General features: G+C 44.1%; 1 protein-coding gene across 2 annotated transcripts; it reads left to right on the forward strand.

Moving 5' to 3' along the window:
* Positions 1-339: 339 nt before the first annotated feature.
* rbl1 (retinoblastoma-like 1 (p107)) lies at positions 340-27,592 on the forward strand. Of its 2 annotated transcripts, none has more exons than XM_083770519.1 (23): positions 340-651; positions 3,664-3,800; positions 4,192-4,291; positions 4,907-5,010; positions 5,108-5,172; positions 5,568-5,696; positions 6,174-6,352; positions 6,468-6,532; positions 9,094-9,241; positions 9,659-9,828; positions 13,703-13,815; positions 14,089-14,192; positions 15,594-15,731; positions 16,225-16,389; positions 17,883-18,027; positions 18,890-19,183; positions 20,715-20,923; positions 21,262-21,438; positions 22,489-22,560; positions 23,153-23,243; positions 24,869-25,020; positions 25,997-26,191; positions 27,237-27,592. In XM_083770519.1, the coding sequence occupies exons 1-23, from the start codon at positions 481-483 to the stop codon at positions 27,468-27,470; spliced, it is 3,357 nt and encodes a 1,118-aa protein (XP_083626645.1). In that variant the 5' UTR covers positions 340-480; the 3' UTR covers positions 27,471-27,592. The 2 variants fall into 2 exon arrangements, with proteins under 2 accessions (XP_083626645.1, XP_083626646.1); XM_083770520.1 differs by having other exon boundaries at positions 9,662-9,828.

Here is a 27,592-nt window from a genome sequence, read left to right on the forward strand (position 1 = left end):
GAATTGAACATGGTGGACCCTATTGTCAACAATTAAGTTTAATGCTTTATGGTGTCGTCCACATTTAACAATTTTGTGTTTGAGTTGTGCTTGAAATGTACTGTGATTCTCTAATCTGTTAATACATTATGCAATCAATCAATCAAAGTCTTAGTCGACTAAATATATATATATATATATATATATATATAAAAAAACCTTAGTCTTAGTATTAGTCAACAGAATTAACACTGCAGTAGTCGTTTATTCTTTGGTCTTGTTTTCGTAGACCTGGCTGATTGTTTCTCTCACACAATCTGGCAACCATGTGCGGAAGTAGTCAGACCGGAGAGGGGAAGTTTGACTGTGTTTTTGTTTGGTTAGTCTGCTGCGGGCTGTTTTAATACTTTAACAGGGTTCTTTAGTCATCTTTTTATTGTATTATCTTTATATATCTTATAGAATATTGTTATTATTATTATCCTTTGATCCTCCTGGACGATGGGAGGAGGAGACGACGAGTCCGACAGCGACTCTCTGAGCACCGGTATGGACTGTGGCTCTGTGAAGAGAAGTCTGGAGGTTCTGTGTCAGGATCTGAACATGGATGAAGACACATCCATGGAGGCTCTGGAGGTGTTCACCAAGATGTTTAACACCTACACTCTAGAGGTAAATATATTTCTATAATAATAATTATATAGTCTGGGCTCTGGAGGTTCTGTGTCAAGATCTGAACATGGATAAGGAGACCTGGAGAAGCTCTGGGTATCGTTGTAAAGATGTTTAACACTTACACTCTAGAGGTAATTATAACTAGGTTTAAGGTTAAACAGGCTTATTTATTATATTATTGGTCCACTCCATTTGGTTTAATTTTGGTTTCCTAAATCAAATGTTTCTAAACATCTGAGAATGTCCACTGCACCAGCCTGTTATTAGCCATGAGAGTAGGTAGCTAGGGAGTACTGTAGGGCTGTAGTTATACATACGATAGTGGAGCAGCCCCTTTGTTTTTTGGGTGCAGCAGTGCTAGTACAAACTCTGACTGACAATTCAATTCAAAGGGTTTTATTATTGTCATGAAAAAACATGGAAACAAAGCCAAAGCAAAAAAAGTTGAACAATACGATCAAAACAAAATGTATGTACAATTGAAGATCACTTGATACAGATATAAGTGCAGGTCAGAAATACACGCAATGTATTATTAGTAGTCTTTAGGGTGGTTGTGTTCAATTTCATATCCTTCTATCATTTCAAAGGAGCTTTATTGGCATGCGAGAAAACCTACATTTACATTGCCAAAGCAAGTGTCAAAATATAATTAAAAACAGTTGAAAGGGGGGTACAGCATTTTGTAAAGAGCAATTATGTGACTGTCACAAATTCACAATGTGTCGTTACATACATGTTTTATACAGGGTATAAAGCTTTAAATGGCATACAAAAAAACAACAACTCAGATTTAAGATGTGAAGGTAGCAGCTCTGTGTACATGTGCAGATAGTAGTCCTTCTTAGGGTGGTTGTATTCCATTGGTTAGCCTTCTTTTGTCACAACAGTTCACAAATATTGCTGCTGTGTTGCACATATAGGTATGGGAGTTTTTGTAGCTAGTCGTAGTTTTAACAAAAACTCACTTTGGGTCCGATGTGTGTGTATATAGTGGGAAGTATGTGTCTCTGATTTATTGGTATAGTGGGCATCACAGCAGCTCACAGATCTGGCTGCTGTGTTTGCACATTGTTGTACTTCGCCCAGCAGATATGAGAGCAGATATGTTTTTGCCATTAGTCATGCTTTCAAAATCTCCTTCTGTGATTGTAACCTGTGGGAAGTATGTGTCTCTGTTCATCAAGACATCAGAGTCTGATGTCTTGGTACAGTGGACAGTATGTGTCTCTGATGTCTTGGTACAGTGGACAGACGTTTAGGAAGTTAGGGAAGTGTAGCTCAGTTTCCACTTCGTTTTGTGTGCAGTGGTGGGTGCATACTAGTCTTTTGTCTCTCTGTTTGTGTTTGTTGCACAGAGTTCCAGGACGGTCCCGGTCCTGGCAGGACCAGCTGGCTGAGGGGTCATTTCTCTAGAGTTGTGCTGTGTGTGTGTGACTACCTTGTTATGCTGTGACAATGCTGATTGAGGCAGCGGTGGCCGAACGGTTTGCGGAGCGGTCTTGATATCGGAAGGTCGCTAGTTCGTATCCCCGGACTGGCACGTTAAAATTACCACCGCTGAAGTGCCCTTGGACAAGGCATTGGACCTCTACCATGAAATGTTCTATGAGCAGGGCCTGTCTGTAAACAAGTTCTTGAGCTTAGTCCAGTTACCCTGGGTAAACATAGTACCTTTCCTTTCCTTTGATACTATTGAGTCACAGAGTGGTATATCAGCTAGCCAGTATTTGTTGACCCCTTGCCGTGACCACACCCATCCTTAGACCTCAGCTTCCATTGTGATCTCAAATACACATCTGTAAAGTTTCAGCTCTCATTGTTATCTAAACCAGGGTTGCCAAGTCTGCTTATTTACCACAAAGTACCTGTCCCAAAGTTGTGGTTTTTTGGGGGGCTTGTTTTGACAAGCAAACATTTCTTTGATTTACATATACTATAAATACCCATAGGTTTGGGGGAGTGTGAATCACATTGAGTGACATAATAGGTCTGTTGTCTCTACTTTTTAAGCCCTGGCTAAAGTATCTGTGTAATAGTATAATTAATGACCAAAACATTCATTATTATAGACATTACATAGTATTTATTATGATAAATGGACCAATACAAGTCTTTTTATCAGGATTATATGGCCTTACAGTATTATTGGGGGATGGGGCCATAGAGGGAGATGGCTTGTTTTTGGAGGTGGGTTGGCTTATTTCTCTGACAAGAGTTGGCAACACTGATCTAAACTACACATCTGTAAAGTTGCCTGACTGCATCTCACACACACAACACAGACACACACATTCACACAGCTGGTTCCGTTCGGCTTATTTCTCTCACGAGACTGAGAAGAGTTGGCAACACTGATCTAAACTACACATCTGTAAAGTTGCCTGACTGCATCTCTCACACACGTCTCTCTCACACACACACACACACACACACACACACACACACAGCGACTTCGGTTAAAGAGAACGTGTGTCACATCATAATTTTATCTTCTGCACCAAATATCTCTCTTTGCCGAAAATAAAATAGGCAATCTACAATAGTACAAGCTCACAACATGTCTAAGTTTGTAGATGGGCTACTTGTGAGCTTGTATATCGGCTATTTTTGGCGAGGCAGTGTTTAAGTGGTTAATCTGAAGTCACATGATTGATATATAACATTCCAAATATTATCAAGTGTTCTGAGACACCTCAGGACTAAAGGCTCATACATAGTCTAGATTTTCGGTGGTTTTAATAGGTGACCACCGAACTACAACATGACGTCACGAGCCGCGGTGAAGAGAAAACCACCGCCACCGCTCCAGCCCTTCTCTCTGTTTTTACTCACCACCGCTCAACGTTATTTGAGCTCCGGTGGTCACCTCATCACCGGAGCGGTGGTCACCTCACCACCGAAAATCCAGACCAATAGGCCTTTAGGCACCCGCTCTGAGAAACCCCTTCTAATTGTACAGAACAAAATAATTATAAATAACATGTTATTGTTGTGGGTCATCCTCAGGGAGAAGTGGTCCACTGGCTGGCCTGTGCTCTGTACTCGGCCTGTAGGAAAGGCTCTACCCCCACCGTGGGGGGTAAAGGACTGATGGAGGGAAACTGTGTGTCTCTGACCAGAATCCTCCGCTCCGCCAAACTCAGGTCTGTACACGTCCAATTTCATATTCAACTCGATTCAATTCAAAGGAGCTTCGTTGGCATGAGAGAGAGAGCATACGTTTACATTGCCAAAAAGTGGAACAATACAGACAAGATAAAGCAATGTACGTACAAATAAACATTGAATACCAATAGGAATACAATAAAGGTGTAAACAGAGGTGTGTTACATTAACACTTTGAGTAATGCTGATTATGCTGTCTTGTGAAAACTATTAAAAAAATGTTCCGTATCCCGTGTGCGTGCATTGCATCATCACCTCATGACAACTTGTGTGTGTGTGTGTGTGTGTGTGTGTGTGTGTGTGTGTGTGGTGTGTGTGTGTGTGTGTGTGTGTGTGTGTGTGTGTGTGTGTGTGTGTGTGCGCGTGCAGTCTGATCCAGTTCTTCAGTAAGATGAGGAAATGGGCAGACATGTCCAACCTGTCTCAGGACTTCAGACATCGAATGGACAGTCTAGAGAGGAACTTCCAGGTATAACGTGTGTGTGTGTGTGTGGGGGGCATATACTGTTTAATGCAATTTATTTGTGCGTGTTATATATGTTTCTTTTATTGAATTATTCATGACAGTTGTACAGTATGTATATCAATAACATAAACAAGCGGCACACTAGCAAACAATTCACTAGTTCTTTATTTCAATAATTTTATATATTTTTTTATTTTCACAATTATATTACCTGATCATCTTCTTAAATACACTAGTTTGAAACTCAGTCTATACCGTCATATGCATACATCTGTCGCACGAATTATCAAAACATTAGAAAGTAGCTGGCGTATCTGTGTATCAGATTGTGAAAATATAATAATAATATAAATAAAATGGTTGAAAGTAAGAACTAGTGTATTGTCTGTGTGTGCTGCTTCTTCATTTTATGGATATACATACTGTTGACTTTTACAACTTTGTCACGAGTAATTTAAAATACTTATAACTTCCACAAATAAATTGCATTAAACAGTGCTGCCGGGCGGGTCTTTGCGCAACCGCTCCGTCATTTAGATATATGTGTGTGTGTGTGTGAGAGAGTGTCCAGGTGTCCACAGTCATATTCATATATGACCATATATGGTTAATTTCCAGGTGTCCACGGTGATATTCCGTAAGTTCGAGCCCATCTTCATGGACATGTTCCAGAACCCACAGGGCAGCGAGCCGCCCCGACAGCCTCGCAGCAGGAAACACAGGTCTGTCTGTCTGTCTCGCTGTCCTCTCTCTCTCTCTCTCTCTCTCTCTCTCTCTCTGTTGTATACATGTGATCTAACTCGGTGTTCTCTCTTCCAGACGTCTGCCGTGCCACATCAGTGACGTATTTAAGTTCTGCTGGACTCTGTTTGTGTACACCAAAGGTAAGTCTTTAACCCATTTTGACCTGCGGTCAGATTCTAAAAAATGTCTTCTACATCCTGACAGTCGTTCTTCGATTTTTTCAAAAATAGCAGACCTACAAGCTCGTAGCTTGTAGCTCGAAGCTCATAGCGCGCCACCGAGTGGCGCACTATGAGCTTGTAGATCTGCTATTTTTCAATAGCTAGCAATGGGTAAAACGCTCCCAAAACAAATGTGGTCTCTGTGACACATCTAGGGGCTAGAAGCTTTGTCATTGGTCGATTTGCCTGTCTACTAACTGATTGGTCAGTCATTTCGACCAATGACAAAGCTATATAGGTGTAGCCCAGGCCTAAGTGATGGTTGGACAAAAGTTAAGCTTAGTGTTTAATTTGGACTTTGTGTCTCTCTGTAGGTAACTTCTGTATGATCGGAGATGATCTGGTGAACTCCTACCACCTGTTACTGTGTTGTCTGGACCTGGTGTTTGGCAACGCTCTGCTGTGTGCCAACAGGAAGGATCTGATCAACCCCCTTTTTAAAGGTGTGTGTGTGTGTGTGCACGTGCGTGCGCGTGGTCCGTAAATCCTTGCCTAAATGAATGGTGACGTTAACGCGGTCTCACGTTTATGAACGTGAAAGCGTAAACGTGGTCGCGCTTCAAAATGGACAGATCTACACGTTAACAACACAGCAGTACCAGGTCGGGGCGCACCACATACCGACTTGTAGATCGGCTTTTCTTTTTTTTGCTCCCTCGTGATGGATCCACTGAACGTTAAAAAGTAGGACAGCCTCTAACTCTCACTTCTAATGAGAAAGAAGTTAATTTATGAAGTTCAACCTCACAACAAAAGGCAAAACCTTTGCAGAGGTAAAATCACGTCTGATATCGTTATACAAGCGAGCTGTGAGCTTTTAGATCGGCTATTTCTCGGCAGCTCCAAAAGGTTGTCCTCACAAGCACAGTAATACAAACGTGTGTGTGTGTGTGTGTGTGTGCGTGCGTGCGTGCGTGCAGGTCTACCCGCTGCGTACAGCGCAGAGTCGTCAGACAGACACGCCCCCTCTCCAGACGACGTCCTGCCCCCCTGCGTTCTGGCCAATCTGTGTGAGCTCCATGACGGACTGGTGGTCGACGCACTGTCAATCAAAACTCACTACTTTAACCCTTACATCACCAAGCTGTATGACAGACAGGTACACAGACACAGACACACGCACACACAGACACGCACTGATTGATACGCACACAAACACACACACACACACACACACATGCCACACACACTGATTGTGATGTTTTATCTTGCAGATCCTGAAAGGAAACGAGGACATGTTGACAGGACTGTTGGATCCACAAAACTTTATCGACAACAAGTATGTCTGTCTGTCTGTCAGTCAGTCATGTTCATGATTATTTGAAATGCTTTTATATAATATTCCGAGTACATAATCTTATTTTAACCCATTCAATCCGGGAAAGCATCTATGTAATTTGAGATTTTAACCATTATTTTATTACTTTGGCCATTAAAAAATAGCAGATTTACAAGCTTAAATACTTTTAACTAAACTTATTGAGGTATAAACCCCATCTCAAAGTATTTTGAGATGCGGTAGGGGTGCCGATCAGGTTTTATGGGACCGATCACATTTTTGTTTTCCCTCACGATTGGCTGATGCCGATATTGTGCCTTATAGGGGAACATTTAAATATTTCCAAAATTATTATAATGTCAAAACCCACGTCACCATGTGTAGCCTGCTAAGCCTGGGCAGCATTCCTTTTCGGGTTTATGATCCGGTCTGGAGCGGATGATATCGCTACGTCATGTTGGAGTCATTGTTTTGTAGTCATCAGGATGATATCGCTACGTCATGTTGGAGTCATTGTTTTGTAGTCAGCAGGATGATATCGCTACGTCATGTTGGAGTCATTGTTTTGTAGTCGTCAGGATGATATCGCTACGTCATGTTGGAGTCATTGTTTTGTAGTCGTCAGGATGATATCGCTACGTCATGTTGGAGTCATTGTTTTGTAGTCATCAGGATGATATCGCTACGTCATGTTGGAGTCATTGTTTTGTAGTCGTCAGGATGATATCGCTACGTCATGTTGGAGTCATTGTTTTGTAGTCGTCAGGATGATATCGCTACGTCATGTTGGAGTCATTGTTTTGTAGTCATCAGGATGATATCGCTACGTCATGTTGGAGTCATTGTTTTGTAGTCATCAGGATGATATCGCTACGTCATGTTGGAGTCATTGTTTTGTAGTCGTCAGGATGATATCGCTACGTCATGTTGGAGTCATTGTTTTGTAGTCGTCAGGATGATATCGCTACGTCATGTTGTAGTCATTGTTTTGTAGTCATCAGGATGATATCGCTACGTCATGTTGGAGTCATTGTTTTGTAGTCGTCAGGATGATATCGCTACGTCATGTTGGAGTCATTGTTTTGTAGTCGTCAGGATGATATCGCTACGTCATGTTGGAGTCATTGTTTTTTAGTCGTCAGGATGATATCGCTACGTCATGTTGGAGTCATTGTTTTGTAGTCGTCAGGATGATATCGCTACGTCATGTTGGAGTCATTGTTTTGTAGTCGTCAGGATGATATCGCTACGTCATGTTGTAGTCATTGTTTTGTAGTCATCAGGATGATATCGCTACGTCATGTTGGAGTCATTGTTTTGTAGTCGTCAGGATGATATCGCTACGTCATGTTGGAGTCATTGTTTTGTAGTCAGCAGGATGATATCGCTACGTCATGTTGGAGTCATTGTTTTGTAGTCAGCAGGATGATATCGCTACGTCATGTTGGAGTCATTGTTTTGTAGTTAGCAGGATGATATCGCTACGTCATGTTGGAGTCATTGTTTTGTAGTCAGCAGGATGATATCGCTACGTCATGTTGGAGTCATTGTTTTGTAGTCAGCAGGATGATATCGCTACGTCATGTTGGAGTCATTGTTTTGTAGTCAGCAGGATGATATCGCTACGTCATGTTGGAGTCATTGTTTTGTAGTCAGCAGGATGATATCGCTACGTCATGTTGGAGTCATTGTTTTGTAGTCGGCAGGATGATATCGCTACGTCATGTTGGAGTCATTGTTTTGTAGTCAGCAGGATGATATCGCTACGTCATGTTGGAGTCATTGTTTTGTAGTTAGCAGGCAGGAACCATCAATCTGGAAGTTCCTTTTCCCTCAAACCGATTTTTCTCAATAAAAGCAGCAGGCTACGAGAGCTTTTATTGTTGTTCTTCCGGTTTGAGGGAAAGGAAGTTACAGATGATGGTTCCTGCATGATGACTACAAAACAATGACTACAACATGACATAGCGATATCATCCGCTCTAGACCAGGCGTTCCTCCGAGGTGGAAAGCCTGGTGACGCGAGGTTAGTTCCTGTGTGTGTGTGTGTGTGTGTGTGGGGAGGAAGGGGAGTGTTTAGGCCTGTCACAAAAAAGCAAAACGACATTATACTATATCAGATTAACTTTTATACCACTTTTCTCCAGATCGGGTAAATTACCGATCACTGATCGAGTCATGTAGAGTGAAAATCGTCCGATTTAAATCGGTGGCCGATCGAATATATCGGTGGCCGAATACAATATAATTTTGGGGGTCCTTGACATGAAAAATAATTGAGCACCACTGATGTATAGCAACGTAAGTTTATCAGAAAACTGTTTGGATTTGGAAGACATTTGTCGAAACGGCCTCAGGTCTAGACTCTTATTGTGTGTGTGTGTGTGTGTGTGTGTGTGTGTGTCTGTGTGTCTGTGTGTGTGTGTGTGTGTGTGTGTGTGTGTGTGTGTGTGTGTGTGTGTGTGTGTGTGTGTGTGTGTGTGTGTGTGTGTGTGTGTGTGTGTGTGTGTGTGTGTGTGTGTGTGCGTGTGTGTGCGCGCGTGTGTGTGTGGGGGATCCAGTAAGGCCATCAACAGGGAGTATGAGGAGTTCGTTCTGACGGTGGGAGACTTTGATGAAAGAGTTTTCCTGGGAGCGGACGCTGACGAGGAGATCGGAACCCCCCGAAAAGTCCCCCACGATCCCCCCCACACACACAGAGACAAGAAGGTGCACACACACTCACACACGAGCACACACACACACACACGCACACAAACACACAGACACACACTATGAGGCTCCATCGGCTTCTTTATTAAACATGAATTGTGTTGCTCCACACGTGTGGGTGTGTAGTTTTGAAACGTGAAATGTGTGTGCATGTGTCGTGCACAGACTGTACGCGTGATCATAAGATGTGCACAAACAACTGCGTCTGCACGCTTGTGCGCGATAACAAAAATCATGTTTGTGTGATTTGGGAGCACACGGTAATGGTTGGCAAGCCACCGCCTGGGGTTTAGCGAAGCAAACAAACAGCCTGTTTTCCTCCACTCTAACTGTCTGCCTTGCCTGTCTGTGTCTAGCAGACAGACAGCCTTCCCCCCCACTCCTAACTGTCTCTCTCTCTACCTGTCTCTCTAGCAGACAGACAGCTTGGCTCCCTCCACTCCTCTGACTGGGCGTGTCTACCTGAAGGAGAAGGACTTCCTGGTTACGCCCGTCTCCGCGGCGACGCAGAGCGTGTCCCGCCTCCAGAGCATGGTGGGCGGGCTTAGGACCGCCCCCAGTGAGCAACTCCAAACCCTGTTCAAGTGAGCACATGCACAGCACGCCACACACACACACACACACACCACAACAACACTTGTGTAATAACCAGGGGGGCAGTCAGACAGATATTTTGTGAAGGCACAAGGAAATCGGGATTTCCTGAAAGTTCATATAATGGCCTGTTGTGGCGCTGTCATTGGGGCCCAAAAAAACCCATAGCCCCATAGAGGTCCATGTATTTGGGCCCAACTTCACCTAGACTGTATTACCTTAATAAACATGGTCATGAATACTTTTTGCTTCCAGTCACTAGTTTAAAGTCTCATTTCTTTTTTTTTCTTTTAACACATTGATTGCTAACGCTTGAAATTCTACTCAGGATTGCTTGTGCTACACGATTAACATTGGACTTTTTAACTTTTTAGGGGCCCACAGCGAGGGGCCTCTTATAGCACATCGCACATCGCATAAATCAAAAGAACGCCAAACTAGTCCACTTCAATTTAAAAAAAAAAATATGATTCTACCATCTTCCATTCTGGAGATATTGACCTTTTTCTAAAACCTGCTTTTCGCTGCACGCTGCTCTTTTGAAAAAACAGCAGAGATATGGAAGGTTGAAGTTGACAGACATTGACAGACAGATATAAAAATGAACACAAATAATATCATATACATACTACACACTGAATGAAAGCCCTGAATGTCTACTTTTAGGAGGAAAACAAATACACATGGTCCCATGTATAGTTTGTCAGTAATTGGCTGTTGAATGCAGCTTGCGCCCACCAGAGAGGATTTCAGAAAATGCATGGACCTGAAGAACCATTATTCACAAAATAAGGCCTATAGCGACATGTACATATGATATACCGTATGAAACAGAAGACTCTCTGCTTTCATAAGAAAAATACTTCTACTGTAATAATAATACAAATCACACCCCTGTGAAGTGAGCAGTGCAATGTTGCACAACATTGCACTGCTCACTTCACATGGGTGTGATTTTTATTATTATTACAGTATTAGTTTTTTTCTTATGAAAGCAGAGAGTCTTCTGTTTCATACGGTATATATTATGTACATGTCGCTATAGGCCTTATTTTGTGAATAATAGTTCTTCAGGTCCTTCATTCTCTGAAATCCTCTCTGAAAAATAGTATTTTAGACAAGGCATATAGCGACATGTACATACTATAGACATATCTGAAATTGTCTCAGTAACAGGGGGGGCAACACATGTCTTGATCAGTGTACCAGGCAGTCTACCTTCCGATCGTTTCAGAACGATAGTGTATTGTGTAACGGTGAGACACGTTAGTCGTTGTTGACAGACATGTCTGGACATGTTCTGGGGCAAAGAACCTCAGGAGAGATAAGCGGTGGAAAGGAGGAGAGAGAGAGACTCTAATCAATGTGTATTCGTTATACTGTACATTACAAACGGGTCGATTACGTCGCAGACGCCTTCATTGCGGTCTTATCACTGCAATTATAATGAATAAAAAGTCGGTTACAACCACACTACGGAGTACGGATAGTGTTGCCTGGCGAAGGCTCTATGGCTAATGGTGATCCACGGTGTCGAGTCGAGAATCGCTATACGGGCTTATTTGCCCAAACATGGGTGGTCAAGACATATAAAGCGGCCAGTTGATCATCTCTCTCATAATACGTCATTCGTTTCGCGTATCATTATGACATGGCGACCGTTGCAGATTATTCTTATATACGGGCAGAGGGCTCTCTTTTTTCGAGAATGAGAGGACGAGGTGGAAAGCGATCGCAACGCGGGCCTGGGGGGGGTTCCACGGCGGTGATCTCTCCTAGTAACGTCGGGCAGAGGGCTATTTTTCCGAGTGAATGAGAGGACGAAGCGGCGGTTGCAGTTGGAGGCGTTATATCCTTTTTCCGAGAATGAGAGAGATGCAAAGCGATCACAACGCGGGCCTGGGGGGGGTTCCACGGCGGTGATCTCTCCTAGTAACGTCGGGCAGAGGGCTATTTCTTTCCGAGAATGAGAGGACGAAGCAGCGGTGAAAGGCAGTTCGAGGCACAGCCACAGTGGGTAAGTGAGTGGGGGGGGGACTGAAACTGAAATGCGACGATCCGAAACGAAGAGGGGGGGGCCTACATTGCTGCCTCGGGAGAAACCATGTAGAAACAGGAGGGGAGGGGAATCAAGTGTATTCACACACACACTAGCATGGGTACCTCCATTTTAGATCCCCTTGACATCTGCGTTGGTCTATGCCGTGCATGCCGGCGAGGCCGCCTCCAGTACGTCGTAATGGATACGGCATGCAGCATAGACCAGACCTCTTTTCAGGAGGGGGGGGCTTTTAACTCCCGGATCACATAACGGACCTTACTAGAGACATCGGTGTTACTTTCTATGTTGTCCGGGCGCGTATAAATATGAAGCACATTAATCATAAAAAAAACCAATAAAACGCTTTAGAGCGTTATGCGCAGACGGCGTTCGATATTAATAAAGCGCTTTAGAGCGTTTTGCGCAATCGATGTGTTAAGATATTTTTTTTGCGGCTTACGCCTTTTATTGATTTTTGAAGGGACAGACAGTAGGCTGACAGGAAACGGGAGAGAGATGGGGGGATGACATGCAGTAAAGGCTGTGTCGGGTCCGGGAGTCGAACCCGCGGCACACTGCGACTGGATTACCAGTCCGGTGCCCAGACCGTTACGCTACGGCCTGGGCCTAAAGTCTCATTTCTAATCATAATATTCTTTTTGGAAAATTATGGTCCCATTTATAAAATAAATTACCATAAAGTCGCGCATGTTCTGAGGGGTGTGGCTACCGTTACAGTCTATGATCGGGATTCCCCTCCCACTCGAGTCAAAATAAAAACCAACGGAGAAGAAGGGGGGAAGTCCCGCCTCGTTGTCTGGGCCAGCCAATGGGCCAGCGGGGCCCAAACAGATCTAGAAAGATGGCGACTTACAATTCAAGGACTGACGGGCTTCATTTTACGTTCATGTTAGACCCGGGGAACGCTTTGTCCATATTTTTTACAGTCTATGGTAATAACACAATAGAATACATCTACAATTAGCCACTGTCATATTAACAATTACAACATAACAACAAATGAGTATCGAAAGATCTTTACAATGGTAAGAATCACCCACAGAGGGCCTTGTATGAATTATATTAAGACATCTGCAGACATTAGTAGTGTTGCTCTTCACACTCGAACAGAAGCTTATAATTGACTTTCACTTCAACCAAACTGTCCAGTTATAATTGAAAAGAGCCGACCCCTGGTGGTCACATAAGGCACAGCAGAGAATGATGTTCACACACAATAAATACAACATGGAATGAAAATGCTACACATTTGGTCACCAGAAATGGTGATACAGTACTTCACTCATCATAACGAAATTGTTTACAAACCACCTCCGTAACTCCAGACACATTATGAGCATTATACAATGACGTTAACTCTCTTAACTCTCGTTAAATCTTCTTGCTCAACGTGAAGTATAAACACAACAATGCACTTTTCGTCATTAACTCGTAAACTCGTGAAAGTATTTGTCAGACGATAGTAAACCTGAGGTAATACTCCATAGTTTCAGCTCAAACTTGACTTTTAGAACAAAAGGCTGGAGGAACACTAATGCTGCAACGATTAATCGCAATCAAATCGATTATTCAATTAGTTGCCAACTAATTTAGTAATCATAATCAAATCGGCAACTAATTGTTATAGTTTTTTTGCAATTCATTGTGGGTGTTTTTCCACTTAACCTATAGTTTTTACAGTGTTAAATGTCACTAAGCTAAAGGGGAGTGAGCCCCCCCCAACACATTACATAGTAATAGTATAGTAGTAATTGTTCCAGAACACATTAAATGTATTTAATCCTACTGTATTGTGTTTTTAGGGGTTGTTCCAGAGATCCTACAGAGTCCATCGTGAACAGAGTGAAGACTCTGGGAGAGACCTTTAAAGAACATTACACCAAAGATTGTGACGACACACCTGGTTCACACATAGGTAGGTGGTAGGCGCACACTCCCTTCTACACACTGTACACACACACACACACACACACACACACACACACACACACACACACACACACACACTTGGTTCACACATAGGTAAGTGCACACACTCCCTTCTGCACACTGTAGTGTACACACGCGCGCACGCACAGGTAACACCATACCTTCTAGCGGCTGCAACTGTCATTATCCAAGCCGTTATCCGTTATTCTATCGATTTCATCAAATGTGTGTATTTTGTCTTTTCATGGTTCCATTCCAGACTTTGCAGAGAGCCGTATGAAGCTAGCAGAGATCCTGTACTATAAGATTCTGGAGAACGTGATGGTCGCTGAGACCAAACGACTGCACGGCAAGGACATGAGTGTAAGTGTGTATGTGTGTGTGTGCGTGTGTTTGTAATGCCAAAAGTTCGGAAATGTAACTTTTACTATATCTCCCTTTTCAATAATACGGTACTTGCTATTGTATTTTATACCTTTTCTTCTCACTGATTAGACACATTTACAACGAGGTATAGCTTTTATCAGAAATTTGTGGAATGAGCAACATGCAAAACGTGTGGGTACCGCCTCCAAAAATGTGCCTAATTGGCAAATATTAGTATTGGTATTCACCATTGCTTTGAGTTGCTTAGGCCTCATTCACACGTACCAATCAAGCAAATGTTTGGTCGTTTTTTAGGGGTTCTTTTGGGCCACCACAATGCTTTTCCAATGGGAGTCACATGGTTTGATCAAACATTTGTGTTTGATTGCTGATTGCTGGTGGTATTCTGCCCCTTCCCCCTCATCAAACAAAAATGTTTGGTCAAACCATGTGACTCCCATTGGAAAAGCATTGTGGTGGCCCAAAAAAAACGACCAAACATTTGCTTGATTGGTGTTTGGTACGTGTGAATGAGGCCTTAGTCTTAGTGGATTGGATGATTGCACTCTCCCACTGTAATAAGGAAACAAGATGAACATCAATTACCAGTTGCCATTCATAAATTAAGTCTGTCTGTCTGTCTGTCTGTCTGAGCGATGATGTCAACTTTCTGTACCTGAAGTGTATTTATTTAAAATACACCATGTTGCTTTCTACACTTGAACTGAGCTCAATCTAAACTAAGTGACACGCAATTTCTTCACCTGGCTGTATGGCTTCGCTTTAATCCATGCATGTTTATTTTCTTTGGGGGGGGGGGTCTGATCCTGATTTTTACCAGCTGCAAGCTGGTCAATATTAGCTTGCCATAGTTCCGACCGGGTAGTACACACTGGAGATCATTTTCTGCTACTGGTTGCCAAGCCTGCATATTTCCAGTCTAACGTGGATTCATTCACAGTTGCTTGCCTGGTTTGGTTTTCGGAGGCTGCTTAGCTTATTTCTGTCACGACAGTTGCCACCACTGGCAACAACCCATAACATCCCATCGTCATGCACGGCATGGCTTAGTCGAGCAGTTCTGATTGGCTGCCTCGTCTCCAGCCATGTTGCCTCAGAATTCTTTAGGGTCACTAATTTGAGCATAACAGCGGAGCAGCGCAGCTAAAAAGTGGCATAACATCAGCAGCAGAGACCCACAGATAATTATAATGCAGCTGGTAATTAATTGATTTAATCAATTTGGGGCTTGTTTAGAGATTTATGGACCAACAATTCACCATTCGTCATGCCCCCCAAACACTCACACTGTGTGTGTGTGTGTGTGTGTGTGTGTGTGTGTGTGTGTGTGTGTGTGTGTGTGTGTGTGTGTGTGTGTGTGTCTGTGTCTGTGTGCAGGTTCTCCTTGAGCAGGATCTGTTCCACTCGTCTCTGCTGGCCTGCTGTGTGGAGGTGGTTCTGTTCTCCTACAACTCCAACAGAACGTTCCCCTGGATCACCGCCGTCTACAAGATACCTCCTTTCTACTTCTTCAAGGTACACTAGAGCGGTGCCTGTTGGAGACTCTACGTTGCCCGTTGGGCACTAGCCTACTTGGAACTTCCAACTTGGAAATATGCCCCACCCAGATATTATGTCTGTGTCCCTTTTTATGCCCATATATGGAGTTCTTCGTCAGGAATGCCCAAATATGGAGTCTATGCAGACGTCATTGTGATGTCAGAACAGGCCATGGAAGTCTTCTACATAAAACACAGGCAGGGGAGAGAAACGTTCTGCCAGGCGCCCATGTGGTCAAAACCAACCAATGACGTTGCTCGCGAGCGTATTATGTAATGCTTCTGTGATCGCGCCAGAGGGCCCCTTAAAAGCGAGTTGCCGAAGCGCAGTTCAATTTAAAATGACTTGCGTCATGTTGTAGTCTGGTTAGTTTGTAGTCACCAGGCCGGGAACCACCAAACCGGTACCAGAATCACCCAAAATAATTCCCAGTCATCAAAAGGGCGTTTTTGTGTGGTGTTATTTTCAGGTGATCGAGGTCCTGATTCGCTCAGAGGAGGGTCTCTCCAGGGACATGGTGAAACATCTGAACTCCATCGAGGAGAAGGTGTTGGAGAGCAGAGCGTGGACCTCGGACTCAGCCCTGTGGAACGCCCTGCAGGCTGCGGGGAACAAGGTGCCCACCATCGAGGAGGTCAGTGGAGCATGCACAACCACGCACACACACACACACACACAGACTCATGCGTTGTCCACATATCATTCAATACACAACTGAAATGTATACATAATCTGTCTCTCCGGGACAACGCTCCACACGTCCCAAACTCTTCCCTTCTGCCTCAAAAACTATGGAATGCACTTCCCATTGCAATCAGAACCGCAGACTCACTCCCAATCTTCCGCCGTAGTCTGAAAACCCAGCTCTTCAGCCTCCATCTTAGCCCGTAGCACTTGCCCTGCCTTGACGACATTACATGCGTATGCAAAGGCTCAACTCATGTAATAAAGATAGCATTTTATGTAGACATAGCACTCTATAGTGTATATGCAGAGTTTCATTATATAGATGTATTCCACTGTTGGACAGATGTTAGGTTCCTAGCTTACGTATGATTCCTGATGACTATGTATTTGATGTATTGCCATGTTTTGTTCTTGCATACTGTAAATTGCTCTGGATTAAGAGTGCCTGATAAGGCCTAAAAAAAGAAACGTTGGTTTCCGATTGGCTCATTTTTGGGCTGAGTAGGTAGGGATTTATTTTTATTTTTATTTTTATTTTTTCGTGGGAAGGATGGGTAGCAAGGAATTTATTTTATTTTATTTATTTATTTGGATGGGATTAGCAAGGATTAAAAAAAAAAAAATCCTACGGCAATGATGGATAGGCTTAACTGTTAATAACTGTGGCAGTTTTAATGGTTAATACAACTTTACATTGTTTTCATTACACAGTGACATACCTGGAGTAGAGGCAGCATGTTTAGAAAATAGGGTTGCTGATATTTTCTGCTGCCCTGCGGTTGGCTTTGGCAATTTTTTTGGTGGCATTTTAATGTGCTGTGGCAGTGGCACCACAACACACACGCAACAGAAACACAACAATATCGGCGTGTGTTATTCAATGTGTGTTTGTGTTTCCCATTGAACCGGGTCTGCATGTCACGTTAAAACATGTTCCCCTAAATATTTCTGTCGGAGGCAGCGCGGTTTAGTTGAGAGAGTTGCGACATCTCCGTTCACTGCTTATTCGTGGGGCTGCATGCGTCATTGATCAGTCCATTGTCGTCACTCTATGTCTTTAAACAGCTCTAGTCTAGAGGCTGCGCTCCGCTCCGCGGTCAGAGCTGAGCAACATGGCGGCGCACAGAGCGCTGTGTTGACAGTGTTGTTACAAACGATAGTGGTTCCTAAGTGGATTTTATTTTTTATAACGTAGGATGAGGTTGCTTGTCCCGATGGTCTCATCAAAGATAATTTTAATGATCAAAGACCTTTTTGGTCTTGACTCGGTCGTATTCTGAGCTTTTTTTTTTTTTTTCACCAAATGCCAATAAAATAATATGGGTCGCGCATATTTAATAGAGTCGGTCGGCAACCGGAAACCAAAGTTTTTTTTTTAAAGGCCTAAATGCCTTTCTCTCTCTCTCTGTCTCTCTCTCTCTCTCTCTGTCCCCCCCCCAGGTGAACTTCTCGTCAGGTCTGGACAGTACCAGCGGAGGTAGCGGTCCGTCTGCACCTCCCTCCCACCTCCCGCTGGTGGCGCTGTCTCCTATCATCCACCCTCGCATCCGGGAGTTCAGGATGGGCCTGGGCAGCGCCCGGAAAGGTACAGTGTGTTTTGTCTGTGTGTTTCCGATTATTTCTCCGCCACTCTGCTCAAAATTGGTTCAAATAGTCCTGATGTCACCCGCTCATGCCCTTGTTCCCGGAAGTAATTTCTCAATCTCTATGGAGAATAACATTGGTGTTATGACCACCAATGGGGGGTGAAAGGAGTGCAGGGGTCCGTAGGCTGCTCCACAGAGCTCGGGTCCCGGAAACACTGGAGGGGAGAAGAGAAGGTCACAGAGTAAAGGGAATAGCACGGTAACGGCGTGACGTTTAACTGTCTAACACTACAACACTGAGAGCCTAAGTCTAGCTGTCTAACATTACCAACCGTAGACTGGGGAAGAACTGGCGCCGAGCTGCAGACAGGCCTGGCTCTTGTAGGCTCATTAGGTGATTGCAGACGACATCCAGGTGGGGAGATAGTAACAGGGAGAGAGGTGCTCTGGAGTCCTCTGGTGGCGCTGAAGTGCCCAAAACACCCACAGCACAAGGATGTAGAGGTGATGGAGAGCGAACCGTAACAATTGGTTCATCTTAGAATCGACTCATAAGAATCGTGGTCCAAAGATAAACAAACCGTCTCTGCGCTATTATCGGGGAGGTGGCTCTGTATCGTTTACGACAGTCAATCACTCCTATTCTGATAAACATTGTATTGATTCGACGATGGTAACGCACATGACGTCACTGAACGTTCGTCGACCGATCCATGGACGTCCCGGAAAGTGCTGCAGTTCCACTTTTCGGTCAGCAGGGTAGTGGCAGCTTCAATGTTGGCCAGCCGTTCTGTGCGCTTTGCTTTTGGTTCATCGGTTGATTGACGCTAATCGCATGTCATGACCTCTCTCTCTCTCCAGACATCCCTCCCTCACCCCTGTCAGTCCATGACCGGTACAGCTCTCCGGCGGCCGGCAGCGCCAAACGGCGTCTCTTCGGCGACGACCCCTCCCCCGGGGCGGCGCCAGGTAGCCCGTCCCCGGCCCTGGCCAAGAGGTTGACCTTCGACCCCTCTGCCCCTCTCCCCCTGGCCAATAAGAGGCTGACGTTCACCCCAGCGGGGGGGCTGAAGATCGGCACGGCGGGGAGCCAGACCACCACTCTGCTGACGGTCAATACGTCCACGGGACAGCAGCTCACCATCCCACTGCAAGGTAACAAAGTACACTACGCTAAACACTGCCAACTACACACTAAACATAGTACACACTACTGTATCCCACTGCAAGGTAACAAAGTACACTACGCTAAACACTGCCAACTACACACTAAACATAGTACACACTACTGTATCCCACTGCAAGGTAACAAAGTACACTACGCTAAACACTGCCAACTACACACTAAACATAGTACACACTACTGTATCCCACTGCAAGGTAACAATGTACACTACGCTAAACACTGCCAACTACACACTAAACATAGTACACTACACACTACTGCATCCCACTGCAAGGTAACAAAGTACACTACGCTAAACACTGCCAACTACACACTAAACATAGTACACACTACTGTATCCCACTGCAAGGTAACAAAGTACACTACACTAAACACTGCCAACTACACACTAAACATAGTACACACTACTGTATCTCACTGCAAGGTAACAAAGTACACTACGCTAAACACTGCCAACTACACACTAAACATAGTACACACTACTGCATCCCACTGCAAGGTAACAAAGTACACTACGCTAAACACTGCCAACTACACACTAAACATAGTACACACTACTGTATCCCACTGCAAGGTAACAAAGTACACTACGCTAAACACTGCCAACTACACACTAAACATAGTACACACTACTGCATCCCACTGCAAGGTAACAAAGTACACTACGCTAAACACTGCCAACTACACACTAAACATAGTACACACCAACGTATCCCACTGCAACTTAAACCTCGGACTGCCAGCACAATAGCAGCTTTTCAGTGCCTTCTGCCAGCTCTATATTCAGATTTTTAATTCACCATTTTAATGCCAATAGACAAATCTGTGATATACACACTATATCTCATTCTGACACGGCAATCCTGTAGTATTATACCCAGTCCTGGCTGATGGTGGCGGTAACTTCAACATTATGACGATTTTGACCAAAGCTGGCGAAATTCTGGTTCAACGGACAATAACATCCGCTAGTTTTTTGCACTGTCAGATGTCCGGGATGCTAAGCTATCATCGTATATTTTTATATCCAAGTCAAATTAAGCTCAGAATATCGCATTTTACGCAACGATGCACATAAAGACCACGCGTGTGCGTGATCGACCGTGCACGCGAGGATTTCGGCCGTTTTAAGGTAGTCTCGCGCTGCCAGACTGTTGCCTCTCGCAATTTTCGAATTCTACCGTCATACAGTCTGGAGCAACGGAAGCTCTGATCATGAGTAAAATGTAAAACGGAAGTGGAGCCTCCTCCCCACTTCCGTTTCGTCTTTACAGTCGTGCAAATTTTCACTAATATAAATAGAAATCATCTAAACACATATAGCGTGCTGCTTAGCCAAAATGGAAATAAAAAGATGAGCCCTAAATATATTTTAGTGAACGTAATTGACAAACGGATTACTCGTCCAGTAAACTAAACATAGTACACACTATCCCACTACAGCGTCCACTAAACTAAACATCTCTCTCTCTCTCTCGCTCTTTCTCTCTCTCTCTCCAGGCATAAAGAACGACGGTACCTTTACTCTGATCCAGGTTCAGCCGGGCCCATGTGACCCCTCTGGACCTATCACGGCCCAGTTCCTGCTGACCTCGCCCAGCCGCCCGGTCCCCTCCCCAAGCCGCCCGGCCCCCCCCGTGGCCTCCGAGCCCCCGCCTGGAAGCCAGAAGCCTCGACGCACCGGGTCTCTCTCTCTGTTCTTCAGGAAGGTAAGATGGGTGTCTGTCTGTCTGCCTGCCTGCCTGCCTGCCTATCTCTGCCCGTCTGTCTGAGCAATGATGTCAACATTCTGTACCTGAAGTGTATTTATTTAAAATACACCATGTTGCTTTCTACACTTGAACTGAGCTCAATCTAAACTAAGTGACACGCAATATCTTCACCTGGCGGTATGGCTTCGCTTTAATCCATGCATGTTTTTTTTTTGGGGGGGGGGTCTGAGATTTATGGACCAACAATTCACCATATCGTCATGCCCCCAAGTTGGCCCAACCACTCACACTGTGTGTGTGTGTGTGTGTGTGTGTCCGTGCGTGTGTGTGTCCAGGTGTACCACCTGGCCTCGGTGCGTCTCAGAGACCTGTGTGTGAAGCTGGACATCTCCTCTGAGCTCCGGGGGAAGATCTGGACGTGTTTGGAGCACGCCGTGGTCCACTGCACGGACCTGATGAAGGACAGACACCTGGACCAGATACTGCTCTGTAGCGTCTATATCATCTCCAAGGTTATTATTGTCCCATTCTCACCTGAGATCAGATACTGCTCCGTAGCGTCTACATCATCTCCAAGGTTATTATTGTCCCATTCTGACCTGAGATCAGATACTGCTCTGTAGCGTCTGCATCATCTCCAAGGTTATTATTGTCCCATTCTGACCTGAGATCAGATACTGCTCTGTAGCGTCTGCATCATCTCCAAGGTTATCATTGTCCCATTCTGACCTGAGATCAGATACTGCTCTGTAGCGTCTATATCATCTCCAAGGTTATTATTGTCCCATTCTCACCTGAGATCAGATACTGCTCCGTAGCGTCTACATCATCTCCAAGGTTATTATTGTCCCATTCTGACCTGAGATCAGATACTGCTCTGTAGCGTCTGCATCATCTCCAAGGTTATCATTGTCCCATTCTGACCTGAGATCAGATACTGCTCTGTAGCGTCTGCATCATCTCCAAGGTTATTATTGTCTCATTCTCACCTGAGATCAGATACTGCTCTGTAGCGTCTACATCATCTCCAAGGTTATTATTGTCCCATTCTGACCTGAGATCAGATTCTAAAGAAAATTCTTCTACATCCTGACAGTTTTCTGAAAAAAGCTATGTTTCTATGTCAGTGGTTCTTCGATAATAATAAAAAATAGCAGACCTACAAGCTCATAGCGCGCCACCGAGTGGCGCGCTACGAGCGAACTGTCATATTTCGTCGCTGTCGGGCAGAAACCAACTATCTTTCGATTATTTTATTTAATTGTTTATGTCTGTGCAGTTTTTACATCTGTGTTTGGGTGTTACAAATATTGAACCAATGAACGGAATTCAATGTGGTGAAGAGTGATCGGAAACGTTATCAATAAAAACCTAAAATGAATCAATAAAAACCTAGTGTTTAAACTACAAAAAACTAAAAAGACGTCAAAGACGTCTTAGTCAGTGAGAGACATTGGTGGAAATCACGTTAATATGAATACAGAGTGTGTGCGTTTTACTTTTATGTCCACGGTAAACACACTGTAATGTTGACATATGACATATTAAACTCTTTCATTCAGATCGCCAAAGAGACACACACCTTCCAGGACATTATGAAGTGTTACCGCAGCCAACCACAAGCCAGCAGCCATGTGAGCATGCATGCACACACACACACACACACACACACACACACACACACACACCAGATGTTGTCCTGTCTGTCTGTCTGCTACATGTAATCCACCAGATGTTGTCCTGCTTCAGGATCGTTTTATGATTGAAAGGAGAAATCCACACCAAAACACAGGTACCCATGATGAATCAGCCCATCGCTAGCTTGCACTTAGTAGTTGGGATTTCTCCTTTAAATCATTAAATAGCAGTCGCTTCTTCATACCATCACAGAGCTATAGGTCTTTAAGAGGTTTAAAAGAAAGAAGAAAGAAATGTTTTTGCCAAATTCTATTCAACATTTTTGTAACTCTGAGTGGTGTTATTTGTAACTCTGTCTGTCTGAGCGATGATGTCAACATTCTGTACCTGAAGTGTATTTATTTAAAATACACAAATGTTGCTTTCTACACTTGAACTGAGCTCAATCTAAACTAAGTGACACACAATTTCTTCACCTGGCGGTATGGCTTCACTTTAATCCATGCATGTTTTTTTGGGGGGGGGGGTCTGATCCAGATTTTTTAAGATTTATGGACCAACAATTCACCATTTTGTGTGTGTGTGTAGGTATATCGTAGTGTTCTGCTTCGTCGAAGAGAGAGCAGAGAACAAACGTCAGATGAAAACATGGAGGTGGATCCTGCTTCAGGAGCCGAATGTAAGTGAGCGAACACACACACACGTACGTGCACGCACACACACACACATACACGCACACGCACACACACACACACACACCACTAAGGCCAGACTGAGATTGGTTTGGACATGTACAGAGGAGGGATAGTGAGTATATCGGTAGAAGGATGTTGAGATTGGACCAAAGAGATGATTCATGGATGTAGTGAAAGAGGACAGGAAGTTAGCTGGTGTGAGAGAAGAGGAGACTTCATGGTTTTGTTTTTTATTTAGTTTTCATCAGTGAACAAAAGGTCGTAGGTAGACAGACATTTTTCCTCGAACAAAATGGACACGGTTGTGTCCATGCCTGCTGAGCGATGATGTCAACTTTCTGTACCTGAAATGTATTTTTTTTTTTAAATACACTCCATGTTGCTTTCTACACTTGAACTGAGCTCAATCTAAAGTGACATTGTTTCAGAACATCTGGAGAGTCTCGGAGTCAATTCTCAGAGTCGATAACACTGTCGGAGTTGGATTAACTCTGGTACATTTCCGCAGGTAAAGGGCTCACTGTTGTAGCCTATGTGCCAGCAAACACAATATAAAGCCCTTACATCAGCATTTGAGTCAACTTAGGGGCCGGATGGAGGAAAGTGCATGAACGTTTGGTCGGTGGCCAAAGATGAGCTGGATTTAGAAACTCATTTAGCGACGCATTTCTCTAAATATGCTTCATATCAGTCCCTTTTCTGGGTCTGAGAGATTGGGTGAAAATAGCAGATCTACAAGCTCACAGCTTGTCACATTGTGCGCTTGTAGATCGGCTTACTACAAAGAGATATGGCCGCTGTAGAGGGAAACGCTAGTGGATCTAGTGCAGAGCCCTGGGAGACCCCGAGTCATAGTCTTTGGAATAGTGTTAATTTAGTTTTTGTCACCCGGAATGTTTTAGTGTTAGTCTAGTTTCAGTCGACTAAATGTCATGAGCTTTTAGTCGACTAAATCTACAGTTGATTTACTCTACTAAAATGAATTCTGACTGGCCTTGATGCCGTCGTAATGGCAGATTTGACATATGTCTCGCTGCGACGCGTTGTCAGCTTGTAGATCTGCTATTTTCAGCATGCAAACAAGTGTAAAATGACTTACACTGGATCTCTTGTCCACTAGTCCCTTCCTAACATTTAGTCTAGTTTTTATTTGTTGACGAAATTGTCAGTATATTTACCATACCATACCATACCATCTTTATTTCTATAGCACATTTATATAACAACAAGTTGTACCAAAGTGCTTTACAATAAAATAATAAAAATCACAACTTCATTTAGTCTTAGTTTTAGTCATCATAGCTTAGTTTAATTTAGTTTCCATTTATTTTTCGTTAGTGAAAAAACATAGTCGACGAACATTTTTCGTCTTAGTTTTAGTCGACGAAAACAACACTGATCTATGCCGATGTCAGAACATCACTGGAACAGGCCAGCTCCATGTAGGCCTTTTGTGGCGGTTCTGGACAACCGTGGGTTCGACCGACTCGACACCGGGCACTGCACTCCCTGCGTGGGTGTGGAACCCCCATGTGGGGGGTGTAGATAGATATATATATATATTCATTGATTTTAACATTATTTTATTATCATTGATCTGAATCCTCAGCTGCAGAGAAGGCCAATCGGGGTGAGGGCGGCGGGGCTGCTTGTGGCCAATCGGGAGAGGAAGAGCGCGGCGACCTCATCCAGTTTTACAACTCCGTTTTTGTCCTCAAGATGAAGAGCTTCGCCCTGAGATATGTTACCATGGATAACAAGGTACGTGCACGCACGCGCACACACACGCACACACACACATACGTTACCATGGATACCAAGGTAGACACACACGCACAAACACACACTGGACACACACACACGTGTCTTGTGACAGAGACACGATGGAAAGGAAAAGCGTAGATTTACACACCGTGTTCCTGGCTTGTAGATCTGGTACTTTTGAAGCTTTTGTGTGACGCTGTAGTGTAGTGTGATCAAGTAGGACACTAATTTACAAAAAAAACACAAAGTTTCTAACAGAATAGATTGTAAAAAAAACCACACCCGTGTGAAGTGAGGGGAGATCTTATCATCGTACATCATCATACATCAGCTCATTCCGGCCAATCAGAATCTGCGTCCTCACCTTCGTCTTCAATGTTTGTGTAGGACAAGGTTTGTGTTAGCACACACACTACAAGCTGGATATAGGGGGTCTATCGCCCCTCAAAAAATGTACCGTTCCAACTCTTCACACTTTCCTGATCTTTTCCTGAACGTTTTCTGAAAATGCATGTTTTCCCTGCAGGTTTTATTGACTGATTAGCCTAATGCTAATTGTACTGCTTTGCTACTGAAAAGAAGTGTCTAGCAGAGGAACTCTATATCTGTTCAGGGAATCTGAATAGAATGAACATAAACGCATGTAAATGCCCCCTTTCTCACTGACGACGTTCAGTGATGTAAATAGGTTAAATAAACGAGAATAAAAAAAACAGTACAGTACTACAGTAGTGCATGCCGTGGATGCAGAGGTCATTTGTTTTATTGCGTCCCTTAACTATGAACTGCGTTTTTGGGATGCAAAGTGCAGCCTATTCTAATCTCTGGATGTTCTGTTTCTGACAATGCTCCGGACATGTGAACTTCTCAAACTGTCACTTCCGATATGCCAAATGGTTACTAACGTCTGTCTGTCTGTCTGTCTGTCTCTGTCTGTCTGTCCCGTCCCGCCCTCTCTCTCTCTCTCTCTCAGATGGACGCCCCTGCTCTCTCGCCCTTCCCGTCGTTCCGGTCTCAGCCTCTCTCGCCCCGCCGCGTGTCCCAGAGACACTCTCTGTACGTCTCTCCTCACAAGTCCTCCCCGAGTCGTCACATGACCGCCCCAGGTCACATGACCACCCCGGGGGGCTCCTCCTACACCTACAGGATCAACGGGAGCCCCTCTAAGGTGAGCGCACCTTAGAGGACACACACACCATTTGAACCATATATATATATATTTTTTAAATAGCTTCATTGGCCGCTGCAGTTCATTGGAGCGACGGGAGGGCGGAAGACACGCTTTCGCCATGCCGTCACACTGTCACTCAAGTGACTATACTGGCCAATCACATTATCCAGTACTTTTCCGGGGCGCGTCAGACCCGGACGTCCGCTCTGTGGCGCATGCCGAAGCTTCTGTGAAGCACTAGTCGCATGTGGCCAGACTGTTGCCTCTATATAGTTAGTCTGGCCACGCGAGACTAGTGAAGCACCAACGTGCCCTCACTTGAGTACTCACTCGCCCCCCAGAACCGAAGGAGGCGTCTACCTTTCTATGTCTATAGAGCGTCGCAGTCCCGCCTTTCAGAACGACGAGTGGCCCAGGAAATGATTCTCCATTCATTTTCTCCATAGGCTTTTCAAAAAGTATTTATATAAAGACTGTTACGCCGCAGACAAAGCCAACTCGGATCGTGACAAATCATGACAACAAACACAATATTTTGTGCCGATCAAATAATTTGAAAGAAGAAAATAAAGGCAGGATACAACACTGTTTGTTTTTCTTCTTACTAATTATTTGATCGGCCCAAAACATTGTAATTATTGTCATGATCCCAGTTGGCTTTGTCCGCGGTGTAACCGTCTTTATATAAATACTTTTTGAAAAGCCTATGGAGAAAATGAATGGAGAATAATTTCCTGGGCCACTCGTCGTTCTGAAAGGGGGCGGGACTGTGACGCTCTATATGATTTTAACCCTCTTATTCTTCGCTGTACTTGGTCTACGTTTTTTTCCTTCTACAAAATCTCTCTGTCAAATAATTGAAGATCTACATACAAGCTCACAACGTGTCACATTGCTTGTAGCTTGTAGATCTGCTGTTTTTGGGGGCAGATGCAGGCATGCCAGCCTTCAAGATGTTAATCAGTTATAGTTTGTTTTTTTACGGTATATATAAATACTTTTCACACGAGTTGACGGTATAATTATTATTATTTTCACACAGGAGTTGACGGACATCAACAGGATGATTCGTCAGGGCTGCGTGAGCAGGAAGAGGGCGTTCACCTTGGACGGAGACGTAATGATGTCACCGATGACGTTACCGCCAGACTGCCAATCACCCAGCAAGAGGGCGTGTCCCGAGAACGGGGGAGGGACAGGCGTGGGAGGGACAGGCGGCCCCGATGTGTTGCTAAAACGCCTGCAGGACGTTGTGTCAGAGAGACAGAGTCTCTGACAGGCAGGCAGACAGACGAGTGAAATGTTGGAAGTGGACTAATGTTTAACATGAACATTTTCAAACACATTTAATCTTCTGTTGGAAAAACACAAGTATTCTGATGACGTGTGTGTGTGTGT

This window comes from Protomyctophum parallelum (assembly GCF_964188405.1).
Source record: "Protomyctophum parallelum genome assembly, chromosome: 8".
Classification (NCBI taxonomy): domain Eukaryota; kingdom Metazoa; phylum Chordata; class Actinopteri; order Myctophiformes; family Myctophidae; genus Protomyctophum; species Protomyctophum parallelum.

Excerpts from the sequence above, each read along its gene's own strand:
- rbl1 (XM_083770519.1), top strand. The coding sequence starts at position 481 with ATGGGAGGAGGAGACGACGAGTCCGACAGCGACTCTCTGAGCACCGGT. Across the intron at positions 5,697-6,173 it reads GATCAACCCCCTTTTTAAAG|GTCTACCCGCTGCGTACAGC; the intron begins GTGTGTGTGTGT and ends GCGTGCGTGCAG. Across the intron at positions 26,192-27,236 it reads TCAACGGGAGCCCCTCTAAG|GAGTTGACGGACATCAACAG; the intron begins GTGAGCGCACCT and ends ATTTTCACACAG.